At 42.6% G+C, this 26,811-nt stretch overlaps 1 protein-coding gene across 5 annotated transcripts in view; it reads left to right on the top strand.

Moving 5' to 3' along the window:
• The window catches only part of ARHGEF3 (Rho guanine nucleotide exchange factor 3), a 321,899-nt gene that overhangs the window by 95,428 nt on the left and 199,660 nt on the right, over positions 1 to 26,811 (top strand). For all 5 annotated transcript variants that reach the window (XM_045832234.1, XM_045832233.1, XM_045832236.1 and 2 more), the window contains one exon: positions 17,750 to 17,816. In XM_045832234.1, the coding sequence (XP_045688190.1) occupies positions 17,750 to 17,816 (67 nt within the window). The remainder of the gene's footprint in view (positions 1 to 17,749; positions 17,817 to 26,811) is intronic.

Genomic DNA, 26,811 nt, shown 5'->3' with positions numbered 1-26,811 from the left:
CCGTGTGCATGTGACCGAGGTTCAGACAGTGAAGGCACTTGCACTTTCCCTGCGTTAGTGACAACCCTGGGAAGTCACCACTGCTGGCCGTGTAGACATTATGTTTTCAGAATTTTAAAGACAATTTTGAATGCTACCCCTTGGCCTTAAAGATTTCTTTAAGTTTCTTAAAAGGTGGTTTTGCTCAGTGGTGTTTTTATTGGATAAAGGTAGTAGGTTTATTCTGATACATCAACTATTTCAAAGGAGCTCTGTTACCTGGTGGGAAGGGCACTAGGTTTGGGTCCCCACCCACAGCTGCCGTGTTGCCCAGCTCTCAGCTGGGCACGTGTGAATTGTGTGAACTGTGGGCCTCAAATCAGGGCTTCTGCGCTGCCAGCAGGAGTGCTTTCCGTCATGAAGCCAGGATGCTGAGCTGCAAAGGCAGTGGTGGGCCAGAGGATGGGGGTCCCTGCTTCTCTGCCAGCACCATTGCATTGGTGGCAACAGCTATTGATGGCCACCAATAGCAACCAGCATTTACTCTGTACATCCTTTACATGCTTGGGTCTATTCACACCTCACAACTCTGTAAAGTATAAAATCTAATATTACCCTTGTCCTTATTCTAAGACATGTGTCCCCAGAGGCCAAACAGTTTGCTAAGGGTCCCCAGCCAGCAAGTGCCAGAGCCAGAACTCAAAGTCAGCCCTGCCCAGCACTGAGGCCCTGGCAGAGGTTAACCACGCACTCTGTGGTTTGCACGGCCTTTCCATGAGCCCCGTCTCCCTGCCAGCCTTATTCATGTGCGTCTGATCCAAATGCATCTAGGGACCTGGAGACCCCCAGTAGCTTCCCCATCTTGTAAGACCCAAACAAGTTGGGAACAAGTAAAAGGATGAGTTTCTGCAGGGGCTGCATCCCTGAATCAGGGCTCCCAAGCGGGGAGAGCATTTTTGCCTGGGTGACAAGGAGTGGTTGCCATGACGGCAGCTGTGGCAACGCTGATGCAAGCAAGCTCTGGCCCTGTTCCCAGTGGAACCCAGCTGGTGAGCCAGAAGATACGGTGCCCAAGAGTGGGGGCTTGCTCTATCCTGGGCTTCAAATAGATCAGTTTGACCAAAATATTGGTAAATAGCAGGTAACTGATCAACACGGTTCATTTCTCTCTCCACAGCTTGGTGGCTGTGTTGCCAGAAAAATTCTCAGGGCTAAGAGCCAGCATCCTGCAATCAGGCTCTCTGGCTCTAACCTTTGGTATCTGTGAGGCATAGTAATAACCTATCCATCTCTTAGTCAGAATGTCTTACTCTGAGTAGTAATTCCCTTACTCAAAGTTACCCTCTCTTACCCAGGATTGTAGGGGTGGTTTGCTCTCTGTCACAGCAATGAAATAAGCTCAGTCTGAATGGTGCCCTTTGCATTACCTTTCCTGCGCTGCACATGCTGCTGCAGCAAGTCTGATGTGGCCCCGCCCCACCACCATATTTCACTGACAGTTTGGGAATAAACATGTTTTTATGTGTAGCCCCAGTCACTGCCAAAAACAGCATTTATGGAGTTTCTAATTACCTCGGAGCCTGTGGTAGGTCCTGTATCAGAGAGTCAATAAACTGCTCTAGGCGATGCTGACTAATTTAAGAGTTTTTGGTGTTTTTAAGTGAGTTAGGATCAACAGAACATTTGTTAGAGATGCCCATTTCTAAAGACTCATTTTCAAGGTTGCAATTTTCGTTTTATAGGTCCTGGGCCACCCTCATACTGATTTATCAGCTTCTGATCAATGTGTTATTGAATAAAGTATGAAGACTTTCTTCTGCCCCAGGGGTAAAAAACCCACACGAAGCCCCTGTCAGACAGTGACTAGGAAAGTACGGTGTCTGTAAATATACTTTTTGAGTTAGAGCTTTCCAGGATTTGGAGAACATGAATTGATTTCTTTCCTATGTGTTTCTGATTTGTATATAGTTTGTTAGAACAATTCCAAAAACTTTTCTTAAATTTATTTTTAAGACAAAAATTGGAAAGATAGATGGGGGTAATTTTTTTAAATCCTCATCTGCGGATATGTTTTTTTAAAAATTGATTTGAGAGAGAGGAAAGAGAGAGAGAGACGGACAGGCAGACAGACATTAGTGTGAGAGGGAAGCACTGATTGGTTACCACTCTCACACACCTTGACTAGAAATTGAACCCGTAACCTTTCGGTGTGTGGTATGATGCTCCAGCCAACTGAACTGCCTGACTAGGGCATTTTAGGGTGGTTTTATAATGTCTTGTAAGGATTTTTTATTTGATACAAGTCCCTTAAAACATTAAGAAAACTCAGCTATTGAAAATTTTAAACTAAAATTATACTTTTATTACAGTATAATATATACACAGTAAAGTATACCAATTAATCTGCATGGATTTTTATTTGTAGATGTAGAGAAACCCATAAATAAAACTAATCTCTGATCTTTATTATTATTTTTTAAAGTCCAATTGGAGAAACCAACCCAGTAACACTGGCTCTGAGCCTAGAAAATTGTAAGCCTTTTAGTTGCCGTTTCCTTTCCTTTGTTGTTGCTCCTTCTGCAGTGGTTTTATATCTGTTTTTCTGCTCATGTATTCTGGAGCCAGAGTGCCTGGGTTTGAATCCTGGCTCTGCCACCTACTAGCTGTGTGATTTTAGGCAAGCTACTTAACCTCTCTGAGCTTCAGTTTTCTCATCTGTAAAGTAGCAATAATAAAAGTATCTACTCATAAAATTGTTTTGAGGATTAAATGAGTTAGTATTTATTAAGCACTTAGAAGTGTGTCTGGTCTCTCTCTCTCTCTCGTTAAAAGTGAATCCTTAAGAATTTAGTCTTCATGACAGAAAGACTGAGGATTCTCCCAGTCCACAAGTCAAAGGTGAGAGGTATTGATGCGTTGGGAGGACTTTGACCTGATCCCGCAGCCATGGAGTTGAGGGGGTGTCAGCAGTGGGGAGCTTCAATTTCTCGTTTCAGACAAGGGGGCGCCTGATTGTTGGCTCAGGGGAAGGTAGGGTACATACAAAGAATCCTGGTTAGAAAAACACACGCTTGGAAAAGAACAGGCTCTCCCCAGGCAAAACTTTAGAAAAACAACAATCTGCTGCTCCTTGATTAAAGGGTAGCAAACTAATTATCCTTTCCGGAGGGACGTGAGGCTGCTCTCTGCCGGGCTGTGACCTGGAGGTGCAGGATGTGGATTTCCTTAGGATGTAATGAAGCTTTTCCCATTGAAAACATGCCATAATTCATATGGATGCAGGTGGGGAAAGGAAGAATGATCCCTTTGCTTTTAAAAGCAACCCCCAAACATTTTTAAAGCATGATTTGCAGGTCAGCACTTTGAAAATATGAAAAAAATAATTTTCTTAAATAGGATTTCCAGAATAGCTATGTTATAAAACATCCCTTCAAAAATATTCTGTAATTTCTGCTAATTAGTCCAGCTTACCATTAGCTCAACTATTTGAAGTTTGGTGTTGGCAACATGAAGTCATCTGTCCACTGATGACGGGGGTCAGGATGTCATGGGGAGTAACTGGGAAACACTGTATTTTTCATGTTGAACAAATGCCAGCTGGTATTAATTCTGGGTTTATTTTTTTTTTAAGGGAGGGGAATGAAACATTCCATCCTGGGATAATTTGTGTATGATTTCTCTCATTGTCTTCCATACCATCCTGTTAGGGATGGGAAGTTCCCATTGGCCTACACTTCTTGGCTGGAGATATCAAGAAAGTTCAAGAAGGTCTTACAAATATTTATTGAGCATCAACCATGTGCCAGGTACCCAGACAGTGGGGGTAAAACATTAACAAGACAGATGAAATGCCTGCTCTCAGGGAGCTCACATTTTAGTGACTTCAGTGGACTGACCAATACCTAAGATTCCTATCAACTTGTATTTTCTACAGACAGTGCTTCTAGGTACCTTGCAGCTCTTATCCCCCAACTCCACTTACTTCCTCTTGTCAAGTTGCCAGGGATTTCTGCTTTGCCAAACTCAGTGGGTATTTCTCCATCTCCTACTTGGTGAAATAGTTGAGTACTCCTCCTTGATACACTTGCTTCACTGGCCTCTGGGGATACCCCTCTCTTGGTTCTTCTCTCACCTTGGTTCGACTCTGCTTCTGTCTAAAGGCTGACAACAGTCGAATGCAATCTCCAGTTCTTATATCCAGCTGCCAGCTCCACATCCATCTGAAGGTCCATACCAATTCAAATGTGACATTTCAAACATGCTGTGTCTGCTCTTGATTTTTGTCCCTAAATCTGCTCCTCCCATAGGTTTTCTCCACTATCCTAATTGCTCAGGCTAAAATTCTTAGCGTCCTTTACTTTTCTTTTATTTCATCCTCCCCATCCAATCCACCAGCAAATCCTGTTATCTCACCTTCAAATTTGTACATAAGCCCACCACTGCTCACCACCCCCACTGCTACCATCTCGGCCCATGTCCCTGCTGTCCCTTACCTGGGCCACTGTAGGAACTTCCTCACCCCCTACTACTCCTTCTTGTTCACCTACAGCTGTTTTCTCCACACAGCATTGAGAACAGTCCTTTTAAAACTTGGGCAGATCAAGTTTCCCAGGGCTTCCTACTGCACTGAGACTAAAATCCAAAGACCTTGCAGTAATCTGAAGGCCCTAGCCGTCTGGTTCCTGTTCCCTCTATGACTTTCTCTGCTCTTTGCTCACTCACTCACTTGCTCTAGCATACGGCACATGCTGTGCCCCAGCTGTGCCCCACCTGTGCCCCGGAACTTCGCATATGCTGTCCTGGCCACGTGAGACTTTCTACCCCCTCTTTCAGGTCTTTGTTCAAACATTACTTTCTTGGAGAAGTCTGCCCTGAACACTCCATGTGAAACAGCAGCTATTCCCATATCTCTCCTTCCCTACTGTGCTTTGTTTTCCCCCCTAGAACTTATCACCTCCTAATGTGTAGTGTACACTTTGGGAAAACAGGTACTGTGTTTTACTCTCCGCCTGGCATGTGGTAGACACTCAGTAAATATTTAGAGCTAACGTTTATTAAGCATTCAGTGTGAGCTAGAGAGTATGCAAAGCACTTTACAGGAATTATTTATTTACTTCTCTTAGCAACCCTATGAAGTCTAAGTCTTGTCATGTCCATTTTCAAATTGGAAACAGACTTGGGGAAGTTCTATGAATTGCTCAAAGTCAGTGGTGGACATGGGCTTGAACTCAAGTCTTGGAGACTGCAGAGCGCGTGATCTGACCACCTCAGGCTCCATTTCATGTCCTTATTTTGTTCTAGAAAGGTTTATGGTGGCTGCCCAATGCATGCAAATGCTAATGAGCATTCTATGGCCCAACTGGACTTGGAATTTGAAAATAGACATGCATATTTGTTATGAGGGGTGCGGTGGTGTCTCTCAGGGTGTTTGGGGTTTTAATTTGATGGGGGGAAGTTCTGGCATCTTGCAGGTACTTTCTCCTGGATAAGGAGACAGCAAGGGAACCACGTTGGGGTTAGTACAGTAAAAATCTCATATAATCCAAAGTACTCAAAAGGCCCTTGGGAAGCTGTCCTGTTGGAGCCTGACCAGCCCTGATGACTAGTGTTCCCCCACAGTGCTGTTCACCAGGGCAGTTCTGGACAAAGGCAGTTCTGGCATGAATGTAAGGACCTTTTGTTCAGAAAATGCCTATTTAGGATCTAGCTCAGCCTGAGAGAGGCCTTGGGGAAGAGAGGAGGCTGAGATGGGTGCAGACCCACAGCTCTGGGCCAGGCTTGCCTCAGGGCCCGTGCCCGTGGCCAGTGCTCAGGAGTGGCTAAGAGGTGGCCTCACCTATGGAACTTGCTCTCTCTCTCTTTCTCCCTCCTTCCCTCAACTGTGTGTGATTTTGTTCCTATTCTATCAGTGTATGTAAGGCTAGTCTGTGATACTGTTGATCACACACTTACTGAAGGCAAGCACAGTACATTCAGTGTGCAGCTGTTTATTAGGCTCTTCCTAACATCAGGGAGTGAAGAGACAACCGGGAATTGGCCCTGGCCTTCCAAAGTCTGTCACCTGGAAGGGGGCTAACTCTGAAAGTGCCTCTTGGGACCAGGTACTAAGAGCTTAACAGACATTAATTCATTTAGTTCTCACAACAACCCTATGAAGGAGTCCTGTTATTGCATCCATTTTACAAATAGGGGAAGTAGGGAACAGAGAGGTTGGGTCCCTTGTCTAGTGTTGCACAGATAGTTCCAGTATCTGTGCTTTTAACTGCTACTTTATGACGCCACTCAAGAATCACTGAAATTCATTTACTGTTGGCAGTTCTTCTGGAAGACCGTACCCATGAAAAGTTGTTCTAAAGATAAAAGCTGTGCAGGAAGCCCAAGTGCAAAAGGGAAACGCAGCAGAATGGCTCCTGCTTTGGAAGCAGAAGATGGAAAGGGTGTTGCTACAGATTCTCTCAGCACAGAGACCTGGGGGTGGGCTGGAGAGTGGAAGGAAGTGCAGAAAGCTGGAGAGTGTGGGAAGGAATTTTTATCATTGTTGAATGATTCACGTGAATATGTGTCTCAGAAACAGGAATGTGTAGGGCTGATTTCTTGCAACTGCTGATAAAACTTCACGTTGAAGCCATTTTCATCAATTCCCAGGCTGCACAGATGCTTGCTTCCCTCACTTTTATTTACAGAAATCCCTATTCTGGAGCAGTTAATAACATTTTATTTTGCATTATTATTTCATGAGGATTTTTCCCATTAAATATATATCTTTTATTTTGCCAGCAAATAACATGTATATAACCCTTACTTCTTTAAAAAATTGCAGCAAATACACATAACATAATATTTACCCTTTGAACCACTTAAAAGTATACAATAATCCAGTGGCATTGCTTACATCCACAGCATCGTGCATCTGTGACCACTCTCTGGCCCCAGAACTTCATCTTCACTCCAAAGGAGGTCATGTGCCCATTAAGCAGTCATTCCTCATTCCTCCTCGTCTCCCAGTCTCTGGCTACCACTTGTCTGCTTTCTGTCTCTATGGATTTGCCTCTTCTGGGTGTTTTATATAAATGGAATAATACAGTACGTAGCCCTTTGCGTCTGGTTTCTTTCTGTGTGTTTCCACACACAGGTTGTTCCATGTTGTAGCAGGTATCAGCGCTTCATTCCTTTGTGTGACTGAGTAATATTGCATTTATGCATATAGCACACTTTGTTTATGCATTCACAAGTTGATAGAATTTAATATATACCTTATAAATGTGGTTACTGTCCTTACCCGCTATGTGCTAGACACTTTGCTACATGCTATAGCCTGACATGCCAATAAAAAGAGCACCCCTTTGTATATATACATGAGAAAATGACCTGAACAAGCATTTTACAATTGGGGAACTATAAATATAATAATTTAATTGGTTTTAAAAAATCATTTCAACCTCTTAGTTTTAGTTAACTGTGGAATTAGTTTGAATAGAGTAGTTCATATTATTTAGAAAAAGATCATAGACGTTTGTTTGAGATACTCTCCATTTGGGGGAGCATCTCATTTGTTTCTCTGTTTAAGAAGGTCATTTGTATGTTTGTGGCCTGAAGATAATTTCCCTTGTTTTTTTCAGATACTACCTCTCTAAAGCCTTTGTGAAACATTTTGCTCTTTTGAATATTTCTGGATTCAGATGGATACTAAAATCATTTTGGAAAAATGTTTTTAAAAATGGAAAGTGTCACCCTGACTGGTATGGCTCTTCAGATTGAGCTGTGGGCCTGTGGAACAAAAGGTCTCTGGTTCGATTACCAGTCGGACCACGTGCCTGAGTTGCCGGCCAGGTGCCCTGTTGGGGGTATGTGAGAAGTGACTGATCAATGTCTCTCTCCCATATCGATGTTTCTCTTCATCTCTTTTCCCCTCTTTCTGAAAGAATAAATAAATAAAATCTTTAATAAAAGTGAAAAGTGTGTCACTTTTCATATGAGCCTAAATTTACATATTTTGGCTGGCCACCACCTGCTGAGACTTAGAGCAGTACATCTTCAAAGTCTGAGGCTCTGAAACAGCATGCATTGTTTTTCTAAAACTCTGCTATGCAACACATGGCCACATGCCATGTGCCACTGTTTGGCACTTGAAACAAGGATGGTGTCAGTTAGACGTTCTGTAAGGGTAAACTACTCATTGGAATTTGAAGACTTAGTATTAAAAAATGTAAAATATCTCTAATATTTTTACTATTGATTACATGTTGAACTGACACTATCTGGATATATTGGGTTTAAATAAACTATATTATTAAAATTAAACCTACCTGTTTCTTTTTACTTTTCTAATGTGACTAATAGAAATGTTAAAATTACATATGTAGCTCACATATATTTCTAAAAGAAAATAAAAGAAAGCTGGCAGAGGGGTGGGGAATGGGAGACAGAAGTCTGAATGGAGCTTATACTTCCGTGCCTTCAGAATTTTGAATGTGCAAGGGACTGCTGTGGCTCTGGGCACCTGCGGTTGCCTCTCAAATGGTCTCTGCCTTCACTCTGAAGCTCTTGGCTGTTTTTTGCCCTGTTTAGCCACTAGGGTCTTTCTAACACAAATCTCATCCTGTGACTTTCTACTTTGTAACCTGAGGGGAGTCCCATGGCCAAACCCCCCAACCCTGGCCTTTAAGGCTTTGCCCTAGCCAGCATCGTCTCATGTCTGTCGACCTCCTTTCCTACCTGCCAAGGTCTTTTTATAAACATCATTATAATTTTCATTACATGCACAATATATTTCCACAGTAAAGATCTTAAAATACATACCATAAGTGATTAGGTCCACATTTACGCTGCCGTCCCCCGCCTCAGCTACGTAATCAGTCACTGTCAATGGTTGGGCGTGTACCCTGTCCAGGCCCTCTCTCTGTGTACACATAGTGGATTCTGTGCATTTGCATGAACACATGTGCACATAAACATAAGTGGGTTTGCAGCTTGTCTTTTTATTTCACATGCCATGTTTTAAGGCATTTGCTGGTGAGCATATAAGTATAACATTATTTTTCATGGATGCCTTAGTATTTTATTGTATGACTGTGCCATAATTTACTCATTTGTTTCTTATTGTTTTAACTATAAACTATTGCACCCATATAGCAAAATATTGATGATTTTAACATTCATCTCTGTACCTACCATATAGAGTTAACAAACATTTTGTCCTATTGGCTTCAGAATTTTTGTGTGAATAATAGAACATGACAGGAGGAGATGAAACCTTATATGTGCCCCACCCAGTCCCTTTCCCCTGCAGTCCCCAGAGGGATCCACTCTTCTGCAGTTGGTATAGTCTCATGTTTTAACTATGTGTGTGTGGCTATAAAGAATAGAGTGCTGTTTTGTGTGTTCCAAAATAGTATCGTATCATGTCGTATTGTATTGTAACATGCCTATCTCCTGCAACTTAAATTTTCATTCTTCTTCCTCTTTTGTTGCCAGTTTTCTTTTTTCTTTTTTTAATATATTTTATTCATTATGCTATTACAGTTGTCCCATTTTCCCCCTTCACTCTCCTCCACCCTGCCCACCCCCTTCTACCCACATTCCCCCCTTTAGTTCATGTCCATGTGTTATAAGTTCTTTAGCTTCTACATTTCCCATACTATTCCTGCCCTCCCCATCTATTTTCTATCTATTGTCCATGCTACTTATTCTCTATATCTTCTCCCCCTCTCTCCTCTTCCCTGTTGCTAACCCTTCATGTGATCTCCATTTCTGTGGTTCCGCTCCTGTTCTATTTGTTTGCTTAGTTTGCTTTTGTTTTAGGTATGGTTGTTACTAACTGTGAGTTTGATGTCTTTTTTTTACTGTTCATATTTTTTATCTTCTTTTGCTTAGATAAGTCCCTTTAACATTTCATGTAATAAGGGATTGGTGATGAACTTAGCCTTATCTGAGAAGCACTTTATCTCCCCTTCCATTCTAAATGAGAGCTTTGCTGGATGGAGCAATCTTGGATATAGGTCCTTGCTTTTCATGACTTGGAATACTTCTTTCCAGCCCCTTCTTGCCTGCAAGTTCTCTTTTGAGAAATCAGCTGACAGTCTGATGGGAACTCCTTTGTAGGTTACTGTCCCCTTATCTCTTGCTGCGTCTAGAATTCTCTTCTTCATTTTTACCTTGGCTAATGTAATGATGATGTGCCTTGGTGTGTTCCTCCTTGGGTCCAACTTCTTTGGGACTCTCTGAGCCTCCTGGACTTCCTGTAAGTCTATTTCCCTTCCCATATTGGGGAAGTTCTCCTTTATTATTTGTTCAAATAACTGTTCCACTTGTTGCTCTTCCTCTTCTCCTTCTGGTACCCCTATAATTCGGATGTTGGAATGTTTAAAGATGTCTTGGAGGTCCCTAAGCCTCTCCTCATTTTTTTGAATTCTTGTTTCTTCATTCTTTTCTGTTTGGTTGTTCCTTTCCTCCTTCTGGTCCACTCCATTGATTTGAAACCCAGTTTTCTTTCCATCACTATAGGTTCCCTGTGCATTTTCCTTCATTTCTCTTATTGTAGTCTGTATTTGTTCATTTAATTTATGACCAAAGTCCACCAATTCTGTGAGCATCCTGATCACCAGTGTTTTGAACTGTGCATCTGATAGGTTAGCTATTTCTCGGTTGCTTTAAAAAACTAGCTCTGGGGCTTTTAATTCTGTTTGAGCCATCTTTTAAATTTAATTTTTTTTTTTTCCTTTGGTCTGGTTGCGCCTGTTACATATGAGGGGTGGAGCCTTATGTGTTCACCAGGGCAGGGCACCTCAGTCGCTGGGTTGTGACATTGTATGTGGGGGCGGGGTCCTAGAGGGAACAATGGCGCCTGCTCTGCTCCCTCAAGGACTTCAGTCCCCTTTGCTGCGTCCCACAAGCAGATTGGGACCTTCTGGTGTTGGCTCCCGGGAGGGTGGGCTTGTGTACTTTCTCAGACTCTGTGAGTTTCCCCAAGGAGCCTCCTGTGAGGCTGAGAGAATCTCCCGGCCTCAACTCCCACAGGTGTTTTCAGTTGGTGCCTTTAGGCTTTGTTTCCCAGCACTGGGTCCCTGGGTTGCTTGGTCTGTGTCACTGCCCATTTTCACTTAGTTTGTCTGTGTGCGAATGTGTGGCTGCAGACAGCCAGCTGCCTTGTGCGCCTCACTGGGTCTGCTCGTTGCCTCCCATGCCCAGGGTCTGCCACCGGTCTGTCAGCTGCCCCTGCGCTTCTGGGATCCGCCAACTGCCGTCTGCACCCTGCGCTTGCCCTCGTCTACCAGCCACTGATTTTTCCTGCCCGTACCCCTCGATCGCTCTCTGTAGGCCTCCGACTGAGCCCCTCCTTACTGGTCTGGATATATTGTATTCAGACTTCCATTCGGTTCATTTCTTTCTGTTCTGATTGTTTTTTGTTTGTAAATTCTTGTTGTCCTTAGTTTTTGTTGCTCGAGGAAGTACAGTGCGACCACCTATGCCTCCATCTTGGCCCAAATTTGCCAGTTTTCTTTAATATATAGCTCTGTGTGGTCTTACATTGTGAAGAATGAACATAGCTTCATTTAATGTGACTTCTTATGGACAGATATTTAAGTTGTCATTTTTTACTTCTAGTTTTCAAATTCTAGTTTCCTTTATTTCTTAACTCTAGACTCTTTTTTCTGTTCTATGGTACAGTTTGTATAAGATCATATTTCTTGGAAGCTTTTTCAAATTCATTGGTAAACCTGTCTGGGCCTGGTGTTTTATTTCTTTTTAAGTTATAGAGCTTTTCAGGCTTTCTAGTTCTCCTTGAGACAGTTTTGATAAGTGATGTATTTGTAGGCATGTTAAGTTTTTTTTTAAGATTTTATTTATTTACGTTTAGAGAGGGAAGGGAGGGAGAGAGAGAGAGAGAGAAAGATCAATGTGCACTTCCTGGGGGTCATGGCCTGCAACCCAGGCATGTACCCTGACTGGGAATCGAACCTGCAATACTTTGGTTTGCAGCCCGCACTCAATCCACTGAGCTATGCCAGCCAGGGCTGCATGTTAAGTTTTGATTCATGCATGTTAAGTTTTCAAATTTAATAACATAAAGTTGTTGATAGCATCCTTGTGTCATTGTAGTTGATGCTGTGTCTGCAGTTCGGTGCCCCCATCCATTACAGTGCTTGTTAGTGTTCTCTACACCCCTTTTTAAACATGATCCATTCTGCCAGTTTTGTCAATTTGTTAATCTTTTCAAAGGTCAACGTTTTACCTCTTGCATGTTAGCATGCTTTTCCTGTGGCCTGGCCCGCTGTTCCCTTTCTCATCACCAGGTTGAGTTCTTTGTCTCTGTTAGGTCACAGGGAGGCCTCCTTTCATCTGGGAGGATTTACTGGATCCTCCAAACTCGATTGAGCTCCTTTGGTACACCCCACTACCACTCTTTTAAACATTTTTTGGTAAGACTTACTATGTCTCCTCTTCCTCCTCCTTCTTGTCTTTCTTCTTCGTATTTTTTAAAAATTGGGTTGTCTTTCTGTATCTGCTATATCTCTAGTGTCTGGCACTGTGCCTGGCATATAGTAAGTGCTCAGTAAGTACTGATGAATAAAGTAATGTGTGAGCCCCTATGAATAGAGTAAAGGGCTTTCTTTTAGGGTGCTTTCTCAATAGGACTGCTGCAAAGAGGATTTGACTAGTGCCGAGTGATTATACCAGCTGACTACTTCTGAGGTTCTGTGATTCTTTTTTCACATAATTTACAGGAAATAGGGAGTTGAAGTTGCAGCCATGACATGAGTAGAATGAAGGCAAGTGTGGCTCCATGAGCTACAAAAACATGTTGCTGGATGGTGCCTCTGTGCTCTTGTTTAAGAGAGAAGCCAAAATGGTGAGTGTTTCATTCTGCAAACTACCTCTTACAGTGAGTTTCTCCTCAAAGAGTTGGGTCCTCACCTGTCTAAACATCTGCCAGTCCATCCTCAATTATACACTAAGAACAGGAACTAAAAGGACATTTAAGTGAAAGAAAACCACTACTATCTTAAATGGTCCAACCAGGATAAAAGTACCTGGCCCAGGTGGCACTACATTCAGCACTAATTTCTCTTAAAAACTATAGCTGTTTAGTGTTCCTAGTAATGCTATAATTTTCTTCATGGATGAAAAGAGGTAGAACAAAAGAAAGAAAAGGAAAGTTTTATTTGCAAGATACTCTGATTCAGAATTAAGACATTAAAATATTTAACACAACATGCTGGCAAAGATGGTAATCTTTAGGAAGGGGAAAAAGGGAGCAGGAACTTAGAATGCAAAGTGGGAGTCTTTTTTTACAGTTACAGTGTGTTGATAATTTGTGGCCATGTTGTCACCTAATATAAATATTCCTAGCACAAAGAATCAGTGTATATTTCTTGTCTCTCCTACATGAGCCTTACTAACGATAATGATAAGTAACATTCCACCTTACTGGGTTAAAGATGGAATCTTCAAAATGATGGTGATGATGATGATGATGATGATGATAATGATAATAGCTCATTTGAGAACCTATTAAGTGCCAAGCTGTTTGCTTAAGATTTTCTATAGTATGTTAATTTAATGCCTCTATTTTGTGAAGAGATTGTTATCCCCACTTCACAGATGAGAAAATAGAGGCTCAGAGGGAGTAGAGAGTAGGTAGCTTGGTTCAAGTCCCCAGCAAGAAAGGGAGGGAGCCAGTGTCAGGGCCCCACGTCGGCCTCTTGGCTGCACACAGTGCACAGTGAAACCCTACTCTTCAGAGCCGTTCAGGAATGGGCACTAGTCCTCTTCTCAAGACGGAGAGAAAGAATCCCATTTGTTTTCCCCAGGTTGGAAAACACCTGCTGTTGCCAACCCTGAGGCCTTCTGCTACTGAGCTCATTCTGAGTCCAGCCATGCACACACCTGACTTTGAAATAATTTCCTAAATGTACCTTGAATTCTGACTTTTCATGCCTACTATGGGCATTTCTACTCTAAGCTTTCCCAAGGTGGAGAATTTATAACTTTCTTTTCAACCTTTCCTAGAGTTGTAAGTTCTTTCCAGGCAAGAAGCCATCCATCCTGTCTCAGCACTTGTCTCTCCCTCTGCATGCCCATCCCCAGCTTCCCATCAGCCCCTCTGTGAGGCGGGTGATCAACAGGCAGCATTGTCTTCTGATACTTGCTGTGCTTCCTAGCCATGTGTGTATGCACCAAGTACAGGCCTTGTTCACATTAGGGGTCCAAGGACTGGACACATTATCTGTAACTCCTCTTGGCCCTGTTAAGAGGCCCCTCTGCACATCTTTGTGTTGGAGAAACCTGTAGACCCAAGTGCCATTTTCTCACTGGGACTTTTGCTGACAGTACAAAGCAGTTGCTTCTAAAACAGGAGAAATATACCCAGAACTGATTGCCCTCCTATGTGAGGACCTGGCCTTGACGGACTCCTGAGACGGTACAGTTTATGCTGCCAGCGTCCCTCACAGGCAGCAAAAAGAAGCCTTCTCTGGAGATTGGGTTTTACTCCCTGAAGCCCATCCTTCAAAGCCACCTGGGTGGTAGTGTTTGGCTGGGGAGAAGCAGGAAACAAACTATCAGGAGACTCTTATGATGCCAGATTAGGTTGTTAAATGTGAATGATCTGGAACCCTGGTGGTGGAATGCATGGGTAGGGGAGCTAACAATTAGGGTCAGCCCTCTCTCCTAGGTTTCCTGGCAGTTTCCTGACCACAAAAGGGTGTGTCCAAGTTCCCCGAGAGTGCCCTAGATTGACAGACCTGCTCTGATGCTCTTTCTCTACCAAAGAGGCCTCAGAGTGGGAGATCCTGCCAAACTGATGCCCTCCCACAGGGAAGCCCCAGGCTGCATTCTTCTAGAAGCATGTTCTGCCCTGTTAGGTAGGGTTTATCTCTTTCAAGAGGACTACACTCTGAATCTGGAATAAGACACATCTGGGTATGAATTTCAACTTGGCCTACCAGCTGTGTGACTTATAGCATGTGGTATAACCTCTCTGTGCCTTGGTTTATCTCATCTGTAAAATGGGGTAATGATAATATCTCCATTATACCAGAATAACATATGAAAATATATTATGATACAAAGTTGTATTATTTTTAAAAATATGTAATGTCATTATAATATGTTATATATAAAATACAGTATTATAATGTATAACATAATGTATAACATAATGTAATGTATAACATTATAATATATTAAATATTATTAAATATTATAATACTACCTGTATATCATATATTAAAATTATAATATAACCTGTTATAGTAACATATCTTATTGTTATTGTGAGACTTACATTATGTAGGCAAGGTGCTTAGCACAGGCCCTGGCATATCATGTAACTTAATCATGGCTAATTAACTATGATCATCATTTTCTGTGAACTAAGCCTTTACTCAGAGTGTTCTGGTGTATGTTGTTGCTTTGGAAGCAGTGGAGCTCATCAAATGATTAAGCAAAGCCCAATTATAACCAGGGTGGGGAGGGAATGGAATCCAGGGAGAAGTATTGAATTCTAAGTTGTTTTTGTTTTTTGTTTGTTTTTTTTTAGGAAGAAATTTTTTTTTTTTCAGAAAAACTTAGATCAACATGTTACTTAATAGAGAACGATATTAAATCTAAATAACCACCCACGTGTTCTCTGTCTTGAGTTGTAATTAGCCTGGGGTTTTACTGTTGAATATGTGGGTGAGGAGGAGGAGGAGGCAGAGAAGGGGGCAGAGAGAAAGACACATAAGTGGGGGTTCCCATCTGTTTGGTGTTGTGCCAGCTTTTCTGTGTCTGGTTGAAGGCTGTTCTTGGAGCCAGAGTTTGGGAGGTGGGTGGCACCATGCTGACCTCTCTTGAGAACTTGGCAGTGATAGAAATGGAGTTAGAGCCCTCATCTCATTTTAATTCCATATGCTGGGTATTATTTCTCCTTTTTTGCACATAGGAATGTGAAAGCTCAAGAGATTAAGCCTCGTGCTCAGGGTCACACAGCTAATAAAACACTATGGGGTTTGAGATCAGACAGCTGAGATCAGAATCAGGATTTTACTTGTGTGATGATAGTTCAGTCACCTATCCTTAGGTCTTTGTTTTCTTATCTACTAAATGGGTACAATAATGAACCCTAGCTTACAGTGTGAAAGTCCGTGAGGTTAACTTCATGAAGTATTAGCATACATACACTGTTTTAAGTACTAAATACCCATTAGCTGCTGCTATTATAGAAATTATTTTGAATTTTGTCTCTTATGTATGGTAGAACCCATCAAGATTTTTTAAAAACATCCTCACCTGAGGATATATTCATTGATTCCAGAGAGAAGAGAGGGAGGTGGGTGGGGGAGGGAGAGGGAGAGAGAGAAACATCAATGTGAGAGAAACATTGATCAGTTGTCTCCTATACTCACCCTGACTGGAAGTTGAACCCACAACCCAGGCATGTGCCCTGACTGGGAATCAAACCTGCAACCTTTCAGTTTATGGGACTACTCTCCAACCCATCAAGCCATACTGGCCAGGGCTAATCAAGATTTTTATTCAGGCCTGACATACTACAAAGCTGTACAATGGTCACTGTAAGCATCCTGCCTTGTGTCACTGCTAACTGGCAGAGAGAACAATGGAAGGGTGTGACTATTATGTAGAAAACCACCACCAGCACCCCTTTGGGACAGCAGTGACTAAAACTTCAGTGAAAGTGCAAGGGGGACCTTTGTCAGGGATACTCTTCAGGGAGATAGTACCACAAACAAGCATGAAAATCAAAAACCCATATTAACAGACAGTGTTATGTTTGGGAGGAGTAATTATCATTCAATAAAGATTGTAAAAGGTGTCCCTGTAGGTATGTTGGTAGCCACAAAATTGGATTCACTTCACAAGACAAAGATAAGGTGTCCCTGGTGTGCCTGGAGCTGTCGGGCCACATTGTTCCTTCCCTGGTTTACCTGCCCCTTGTACTGACCCAGCCTGATGCTGCCTCCATCATGTCTGCGGAGGCTGATTTATGTGGAGAGATTAATAGGCGAGGAAACCAGTTCTGACTCACTAGGCAGTGGCTACATCTCCTGTTGATTGTCCTTTTTAAAGTCTGGAGCTCACCCTGACTGGTGTGGCTCAGTGGGTTGGGCATTGTCTGCAAACCAAAGGGTTGTCAGTTCAATTCCAGGTCAGGGCACATGCCTGGGTTGAGGGCCAGGTCTTCAGTTGAGGGCATGCAGTAGGCAGCCAATCGATGTTTCTCTCACACATGGATGTTTCCCTCTCTTTCTCCCTCCCTTCTCCTCTCTCTAAAAGTAAATAAATAAATAAAATCTAAAAAAAATGTCTGGAGCTCGAGTGTAGCCTGCGTGGAGCTGAGGTGCTGGGACTCCCCAGCGTGTGGGCAGCAGGGGAGAGTTCCAGGCTGAGCCGAAGCTCTAAACATCACCTGACGGCATCCACTGGGGACTTGTTTGTGTGTGAGGAATAAAGATCAACATTGGCAGTTTGGTCTGGCTTTTTGATCGCATCAGTTTGAATTTTCAAATTTATTTTACTTTTTAAGGGTAAGGGATTGACTATTCTAAGGGATTCCAGAGCTTTCCCCCTGGGGGGTTGGGAGGGATTTTGGAGTGAATTTGGCTGCTCAAGATTGCAGAGCTGTAGAAAACCCCAGTGGCTCTTGTGCCTGGTCCATCTCTCCAAGTAGCTCTGTTTTTGATAAAGCTGCATCTGAAGCCACTGATTTCCTCTGAATATCTAACCAGTGAATAACAAACACATTGTCTTTTCTTTTCTCCTCTTTTAGGCCTAAACGGCAGCGGCAAAACAACTTTGCCATGTTTCCCTCTCCTAAAGCCTGGAACTTCAGAGGGGTAAGTGCTTTCCCTTCTAGGAGCTCTAGAGAGGACACTGTTGGGGTTGACTTCACTAATCAAAGTTCCACTGAGACAGTTTCTGTGCTTACTACTTGGGGGAATCACATTTGCATCAGCGGTTGTGGTTTAATTAACAAATATAAGTTGCCCAATAAGCCTCTGCTGATGTTCACTTGTCCCGAACGTCTTGGGCTACTGGAGGCATCTTTGACAAAGCTCAGAGGTGTCTGGTTGATGAGATGGGCATTGAGGCCGTTTTCTTGGAACATGGAGGGAACCAGTGCACAGTAAAGGAAAAAAATCAGAAATGTACAGTCTGTCAAGACGTAGATATATGACTTCATGGGGAGCTTTGTTTTTCAGAAGGAGAAGTCTATAAGCTATAAAGAGATGTTAAAGGTAATCAAAATCCTCCTAATCACAAAGTCATAGACATTTACAGGTACAGGAAGGGTCATATCTAGCCTCCTTTTGACACAATGTTTTCTCCCTTAACATATTAATGATACTAATAATAGTAATATGGTGTGTGGAGGCCCCACTGTGTACTAAAATGAATATTAGTTCTGACCTCAGGAGCAAGACCTTTCTGTGTATAAAGAATGCCCTGAGCTCTGTTTCTCTGCCAGGCCCTTGCATGTCTTCCCTCCAGAGCACTGTCCTCTGCTATCTAGCGCTGCATTCCTGCACACACTGCAGCTGGCCCGCCACCTCAGCCACCGCGTCTGAACCTTGGCATCTCCTCCTGTGGGAAGCCATCATGACCACCACCTGAGTGTGAGCTAAAGGTCCCTCCTATGGACCTCTGAACTTCCTTCTCATTGTTAAGATTCTTAATGAGCACTTGCTGAAATTCAGGCTTAGAAGCCCCAAGCATCAGACCTTACTCTCTCCTGCTCCCTACTATTTCCCTGGTTCCTGCACAGTACTTGGACATACATGCTTAATTTGTTTAGTGAATGAATGAATAAATGTAGTTTCTCACATCCACCAGACACAAAATCCACTTCAGATTGCGTTTCGAGTGCAAGTCTTTAATCTTTTCAGCACTATTTTCACTGGTTCAATTCATCTTTAACATTCGACATAGATCTCAGTAATTTTCCCTGTGTCTTATTTAAAAATGCAGATCATGACTCTACTTTAGCAAAGTGTACAACATGCTTTTCCTTGAGTACACAGAGAAATGTGTTGACCTATTAAGTAGATGTGCATGTCTTACAGAGTATGTCATGTAACTCCTAAGTTGTTTATGGTGTTGTGGGTAAGATCCCCATTTCTCAAAGCACGTTCAGGTGGATGGTCATAGCCATTAAGTGAAAAAAGACTTGTGTGGTCAAATAAACTTGGGACACACTACGAGCACCAAGTTAAATATCTACTGCTGCAGCGCTTCTCAGAATTTTTGCTGTGTTGTTGTGCGTGGTCAAGTCATTGACCGTAAACCTTTTATTGACAAAAATAGTTCGTACCCACTTTAGAATAGTTGACATTAATAGTTTGTTTTGAAATATGTAGAATTAGATTTCTTGTTAGCAAGTTGGCATTTTTTAGAGCATTTCTTTTCTTTCCCTTTCTACCCTGTCCTTCCTCCTGATTCCATCGTGGTCACTAGCCAAGGCTTGGGGAACATCTAGGGTGACCAGCAACCCACATTTGCCTCGGACAGTCCTGGTTTTAGCACTGAAAATCCTGTGTCCTGGGAAACTCTTCAGTTCCAGGCAAACTGGGACAATTGATTACCCTGCCTGTAGCTGTGAGACCTCCAACTCTTTCCCCTTGAAAAATGTTTTATGAACTCAGGTTTATAAAACTTGCTGCTGAAAAGTAACCTCTTAGATACACACTTGGTTTAAGTGACCCTTTGTTGGCCTTATTCTTGCACTGACAACATTTGTTGGCTAATTGCAACCAGATAGGTGACTGAATCAAATGCATTGTTGACTTCAGCTTTGTATCAGCCCTTAGGTTCTTAATTAGCTCACAAGCCTTGCCCAAGTAGTTAGAATTATTGGAGTGAATAGAGTTGTTAGATGGTTAGGTCAGCTGTGGTGTTTACCCTGGTTTCTTGTCCTTACTTTGACTTCCTCTGGTCTCTGAGGCTTATTGGTAAAGTTAGACAAACTGACTTCAAGATACACCAGAGTGAGGTGGTTTGGGGCCTTGGTCAATTGCCAGATTGCCTCTGTGGCCAAATCTGTCTCTCTCCACCTTGGAGCATAATCCTCCATGCCATGGGGATGGAGGGGAACCCAACCAAGTGGGAACGCTGATGCCCAGCCAGGACACACTTTATAACCATCATTATGGTAATTGCAGCTGAAGAACAAGAAAGACTCAGAGTGCCAGGATGAAGACATTTGAGCCATTATCCAGCTGATATTTTCTATAATGAAATGTGACTCCCAGCCCTGTTAAACTGAGCTGTGCTTGATGTTCTCCAGTTTTGTGTGAACACTTTTGTTTGCTCCTTTATTGTAAAAGTAAGTTTTAGAGTCTCTGTGCTAGCAAACCTTCCATATTTATGTATATGGTGAAGAAAACCATTATAAGCATTTGGAATTCCATTCCTCTTTAGCTTGTAAAGAAAAAGGATCATGCATTGTTAGTTCACCCATTCTTGGGCATTTGTGGATTTGGGGGTGGGGTGGGGTGGGGAGGAGAGGTGGTGAGAACTGGATTGAAAGGGCAAGAAGAAAGGAACCGCACAGCTCTAGATGAGAAGTGGAGAGGGAGACATATGAGGGCTAAGGAGAGAGCTGGGGACGGGGCACAGGGGAGGACAGGAGTGGTCGGTGGCTTAAGGAGAACATTTTAGGAAAAGAGATTCAAAATAATTTTAAAGAGAGTCTTTTTGAGTGAATGATATTGTAGCCCTTTTCTTGTCTTCCCTGGAAACATTCACTGCAAACCTGCATTATTCCTCAAGGCATTAGGAATGTCGTTTGTGGTTTCCTTTTCTTTGCTGAGGTTTTTGGCTGCAGAGGGCCTCAGGAAGGGCTGGTGACACTTGGATGACACATCCCTTCTCCCTACCCAGCAGTTTAGCCCTTTCGTGAGTAGTCATTGGTATTAAATACAGATTGTGTCCTTTGGTTACCATGCTCTTCTAGGACACAGAGACCTTGGATCACCCTTTAGGATTCCCCCACCCTCCTGGGCAAGGAGTGGTGCTCTCACCAGACCCATGGGTGCTGCAGATACATTTATGGAGAGAAGCCAAGACAGTGGTCTTGGTTGGGGCAGTTATGGTGGGAACAATATGAATCAAACCAGAATAGAATGGAGGGAATGAGAAGACAGGACTCTGAGAGAGGCGGGACCTAGGGGAGTGTCTTGCTCCAAGACATCTCCTCTGTCAGGTGCTCACTGCACATCTGGTACCCATCTGGTTTGGGGAGCACTGTGCTCAAAATTTCCACTCTTCCTTGTGAAAATATTTGCTACAGCTCCTCCAGTTTTCTGAGAGAGAGAGAGAAAGAGAGAGAGAGACAGAGAGAGAGAACACAGACATAGACAGATTCAGGGAGGAAACTTACATTAGAAATTTACATTAGAAATGTAAAGTTTCAGGAGCACAACTTCTGCCATTGCCTATTGATTAATTAGGAAATATTTAGCAAGACTTACTGTGTGCAAGGCATTGTATTAGGTGTCAGAACAAAGGTTTTAAACATCAACCAAATTTCAGAGCTCTGCCCATCTTGTCTCTTTCTCCACTGCCTCGTTTTACTCTTGCCTAGGCTATTGGGGAAGAAAGTTTTAGATTCCGGGGCTTTGGAAGGAACTTTGAATCTTGTAGCCCCAACCTTTTAATTTTCAGATGCCGAGAACAAGGCCTAGTGTATCAGTCAGGGCTCTTTTAGTTACAAGTGACAGACACTCAGTTAAAACTAGTTCAAGTGGAAAGGGGAATTGGTCGGTTCATTTGACTGAGGGGCACTGGAATGGGTAGGCTTCAGTACAGTGGTATTCAGGGATATTCCCTCTCAGCTTTGTCACTCTTGGGATATTGGTCTTATCTTTACCTACTGCACATGGACCTTTTTGGAGAGGATGATCACAAACAACCATACATTCCCAAAGAAAAGAGAAAAGTTTTTGTTTCCAGGGTTTCCATATGAAATCCCAGTGTAGGACTCTCCTTCTCCTGGGTTGGGTCACATATCTTGGCCAGTTACAGTCAATGGGATTGGACAGGCTTTGGTCACATGCTCCCTCTGAGGGAGCTGGGTGGACATGTGTGTGAGTGACAGCTCCACTAGAACCACTTTCTTGAGGTGGAGAAGGGATATTTGCTCCAAGGAAGAATTTGGTGCTGTAACCAAAAGATAGTTGGTTCCTGGACAGACAGGAAATTATGGTGACTGCTTCTAGGGTCACTCAGAGTAGGGACACTAGGACTAGAACCTTGAATTCAAACAACACTCCTGTGCATGCTCCACGATGCCTGCTCCACACTGCCCTGACACATGCCCCCCAGGTCTTATGTTTGGAAGGGACTTGGCAAACCCTCAGTGTGGCTGAATGTTTCTTGAAAGCCAGACTGAAATGCTCTGAAATTCATAGCTCAGTAGAGTGACAGAATCTCTGGTACTCAAAGCACACCCAGTGGGCAGGTCATTGATTATTGTGGCCTTACCATGTCTACTGTACAGAAGAAGCGCCACGGCTTTCTCTTCTCTGCCAGCCTCGGTTTGTACATTTACCTCCATTTACTGAACATTGGCTCTAGGCAAGGCTATGGCAGTCCTGCATGATAAGTAATATTTATTCCCATTTCAGAGATGGGGAAGCGGAGCCCCATAGCCGCTAATTTGCTTAAAATCACAGCTGTAGTAAGTGGCAGAGCCAGCACCTAAACTCAGGATCGTCTGTCCCCAGGCTACTAGAGCATATTGCCTCTTTAAAACAAGGGTGAAGACATATCTTTTTTCAAAGGAGAAAATGTGTGTGAGTGACAGCTCCACTAGAACCACTTTCTTGAGGTGGAGAAGGGATATTTGCTCCAAGGAAGCACACCCTGAAAAAAGCACACATCTTTTTTCAAAGGAGGTTAGATGTGAAGACCTTTATAAAAGTGCTAGAAACAAGGGAATGTCCTATGGTAAACTTCTCATCACCTAGAATCCCTTCTAATTTCCTTTTACTCCCTTAGACTTTAATTTTAAAGTTTTGATCTTCCCTACTCTATTTGTGAAAAAATAATTTGTTACCTGTTTTGTATCAGTAATTATGAAAGCATAGTAACAGTTCTATTAATCCCAGGTAACTCACCCCTAGCATTTCATTAGAGTAGGCACTGTGTTGAGCACTTTAAGCATATCTTACTTCCCAGAACAATTCCAAGAGGAAGAAGATGTTATTTGAGCCCCATCCTCATTTTAAAGATGAGGAGATAGAGCACTTTAGTGTTCTATTGCTGCATAACAAATTACCAGACATTTAGCAGCCTGAAACAATACCCACTCATTAGCACACAGTTCTGTAGGTCAGAAGTTTGGATATGGCATGGCTGTGTTCTCTGCTCAGGGTCTCACAAGACTGATATCAAGGTGTTGGCTGGGGCAGGGAGTCTCATCTGAGGCTCAGGGGCCTCTTACAGGCTTATTCAGGTTATTGGAGAGCTCAGTTCCTTTTAAGGGCTCACCAGATTAGATTAAGCTCACCCAGATCATCTTCGTTTTGATGATCTGAAAGTCAAGAAGGAACTCCTACCCTTTGCAACAGCATGGATGGAACTGGAAAGCATTATGCTAAGCAAAATAAGCCAGGCAGTGAAAGACAAATACCATATGATCTCACCTTTAACAGGCACCTAATCAACAAAACAAAGAAACAAGCAAAATATAACCAAAGACACTGAAATGGAGAACAGGCTGACAGTGTTCAGAGGGGAAAGGGAAGGGAATTTCAGGGGAATTTCAGGGGAAAAGGGGAAGGGTTTTCAAGAACAAGTATAAAGGACACATGGACAAAAACTAGGAGTGGGTGGAAATGGGAGGGAGGTGGGGAGGGCTGGGTGGGTGGGCTGGGATGGGAGTAAAAGATAGAAAATTGTACTTGAACAATAATTAAAATAAAATTATTGAAAAAAATAATTAACTAAAATTTTTTTTAAATTAAGTCAAGGACTAGTAATCTAATCATGGGGATGATATCCCATTACTGTTCTCAGGTTCTGCCTCCACTCAAGAGAGGAGATTATACAAGGTGTGTGCCCTAAGGGTGGGGATGTCAGACACCATCCTAAAATTCTGCCCACTCCATTAGTGACTCTAGTGGAGCTTGCCCAGGGCCCCTTAACAAGTAAGTAGCAGAGCTGAATTCAAACCTGAGCTCATATCATTCCAAACACATGTTCTTTGCCAGCACCCTATAGAAACTTCTTTTTAGCATGAAATTACTTGCAAATGGAGAAAATATGTGTAATATTCTTCTTATACTAACTTCCTTAGTATGCAAAGTACTCTCGCAAAGAAGCGATATGAATTTGAAACCCAACAGGAAAATTGTTGAGGGATCTGAATAGATAGCCCAGAAGAGAAAATACATGTGACCAGTAAACAAAGTCAAATTGTTCCTTCTAACTCATACTTTAAAAATATTTTTAAATTACAAAAGTAATAAAAGACAATGCTATAGTAATACATTTTTTAATTTAGATCTTTCAATGTTATCTACTGTTTTCAGTGTTTTGTATATCATCACACCACACAACAGCCCTACTAGGTAGATACTATTATTATGCCCATTTTCCAGACAGCAAACTGAGGCCCAGAATCTTAATTACACACCCCAAGGTCCCCCTGCAGTCTGGCTTCAGAGCCTGTGCTCTCAGCCATGCCATTGCTGAATGAGTGCAAATGATGCAGAAGAGTATAATGGAAAACATGTATATATAGCTTTAAATCAGTAAGTCAAGAAAAGTAAACTAAAATAACAAAAACTAGAATGATCCCCTTTTGTAGGGAGATAATGTGTTAATATATACACACAAAAAATGTTTAAAGGACTGTCACTGTTGACTGACAGGTTGGGCTTGGTAAAGTCCCAGGGAACTGTTGCTGTGTTAAATAGTTTCGTAATGTCTGATTTTTTTAAAGAGGGAATATATATTGCTTTTATAATTAGTGAAAACAATACACTTGTAATAATTAAAAGTAAACTTTTATAATCACAGTCTTCCTCAAGAGGAGGTTTATTTTAAAGTTTTACGTGCTTAGAAAACATCAGGGTACATTACTGAATGTGTGTTGTGACAAAACACCTGGGGACTGATAAAATCTGGCTGCAGAGAAGAGGCCAGCATGTGCTGTGCTGGGCTGTAAGACCTGCGCCCCCAACTAGCTGCCATCCTTGCTACCTTCCACACTCCCACCTTTCTACCTCCCTGATCCCCTAGAGGTTGTCTCCATGCACTCTTGGGGTGGGGAGTTTAGTGTCTGCTGCCCCTGGACAGCCCAAAGTCTGAGTTTGGTGGACACTTCTAAGCAGTTACGTAAAAGCTTAAGTGGTGAAAAGGTACATGCTTTGGTGTCCAAATACCAACTGGAAATTTCAGACAAGACACTTTTCGGAGCATCAAGTCCCTTATCTGCAAACTGGGGACAACAAATGCCCTCCCCCAAAACATGAGACTTGGTTATATGATGTGTAAAGGGATCTGAATAATGCCTCTATATAGATAAGTGTGCAGAAAATATTAGTTTATTGAACTGGGGTTCTCTTCTACGTGAAAGGACTGTTTTCTAAATATGTGTATTTAATAGATGCCTTTTCCATGTGAGGCGCCCCCTCAGAAGGAAAAACTGACTCTTTCTGGTTTCCGCTTAGTCCTCTTGTCTCATTTCCCCTCGGGCAGGGAAGCAGCCAGACTGAAAGTAGATGCTGACACCTGTGAGTGAGGAAAAGCTCATGTCATCTTCCGTCTGCTGACACCAAAAATATGTCAGGCACATTTAATGAAGCTCCTGTTTAGATTCAAAAGCAGTTTCTTTTTTTGGTCACATATGAGGTCTCTGGGGACAGAGTGGCTTGTATGTCAGCTGTGCAAATTCTGCACTTTGGAGGCAGAATTTATAGATGCCTTTGTTTATTTTATGCAGTTATCAATTCAGTTATCCCTTTTTGTTGCAGAGTTATTCATGGTAAAAGATGCATTTGACTTTGGTCTTATGGGTTAATTAGGCAATCTGATCTCAAGTGATGGAAACTCAAGTCAAATTAGACTAAAAGCAGGAGAATTTTTAAAAAAGATTTTATTTACTTATTTTTAAAGAGGGGAAGAGAAGGAGAGGAAGAAAGAGAGAAACATCAATGTGTGGTTGCCTCTCATGTGCCCCGCAATGGGTACCTGACCTGCAACCTAGGCATGTGCCCTGACTGGGAATTGAACCAGCAACCCTTTGGTTCCCAGGTCTGCACTCAATCTCCTGAGTAGCACCAAACAGGGCGCAGGGCTCAAAGAGAGTGGTTTTGCAAGGAGAGTTTTTAATAACAGAGATCTGGGGCATATCTCATGGAATACAGTAGGGACTCAGAAGCCCCTGCAATGAGGCACCAGGAGCTCGTGAAGGTTCCTGACTCCTCTTTGTTATTTACTACCTTTCTTTCTGCAGACTGACTTCCTCCATTTCTCCATACTGTGGAAATGCAGACATCTGTAGAGAGAGCCTTTTCTCTCTCAGAGCCAAAATTACCACAGAGGGATTTTGATTGGTCCATCATGGGTCAGGTGAATGCTCCTGGACCAATCAGCAATGGCCATGGAGTGGAGTTCTGCCATACCACTCTAGTGGCTCCTATGGTGACCATAGTAACATGGAGGAGAAGGAAAGTTTCTAGAACGGCAGAGGCACTAGGTAGACACAAGTAATTCTTGTCTACAAAAGTCTTCCCCATCTCCCAGGTGAACAAAACTCCAGTTTATTTAGAGGCAATCCTTTTAGTTATTCATTTTTCTCACTTCTGACAATCTGATCTAGGAGTA

Source organism: Phyllostomus hastatus, unplaced genomic scaffold, assembly GCF_019186645.2.
Source record: "Phyllostomus hastatus isolate PE091 unplaced genomic scaffold, TTU_PhHast_1.1 phas_contig_16, whole genome shotgun sequence".
Lineage (NCBI taxonomy): Eukaryota > Metazoa > Chordata > Mammalia > Chiroptera > Phyllostomidae > Phyllostomus > Phyllostomus hastatus.
The sequence above is the reverse complement of the archived record's forward strand: the minus strand, read 5'-3'. Positions and strand labels throughout refer to the sequence as shown.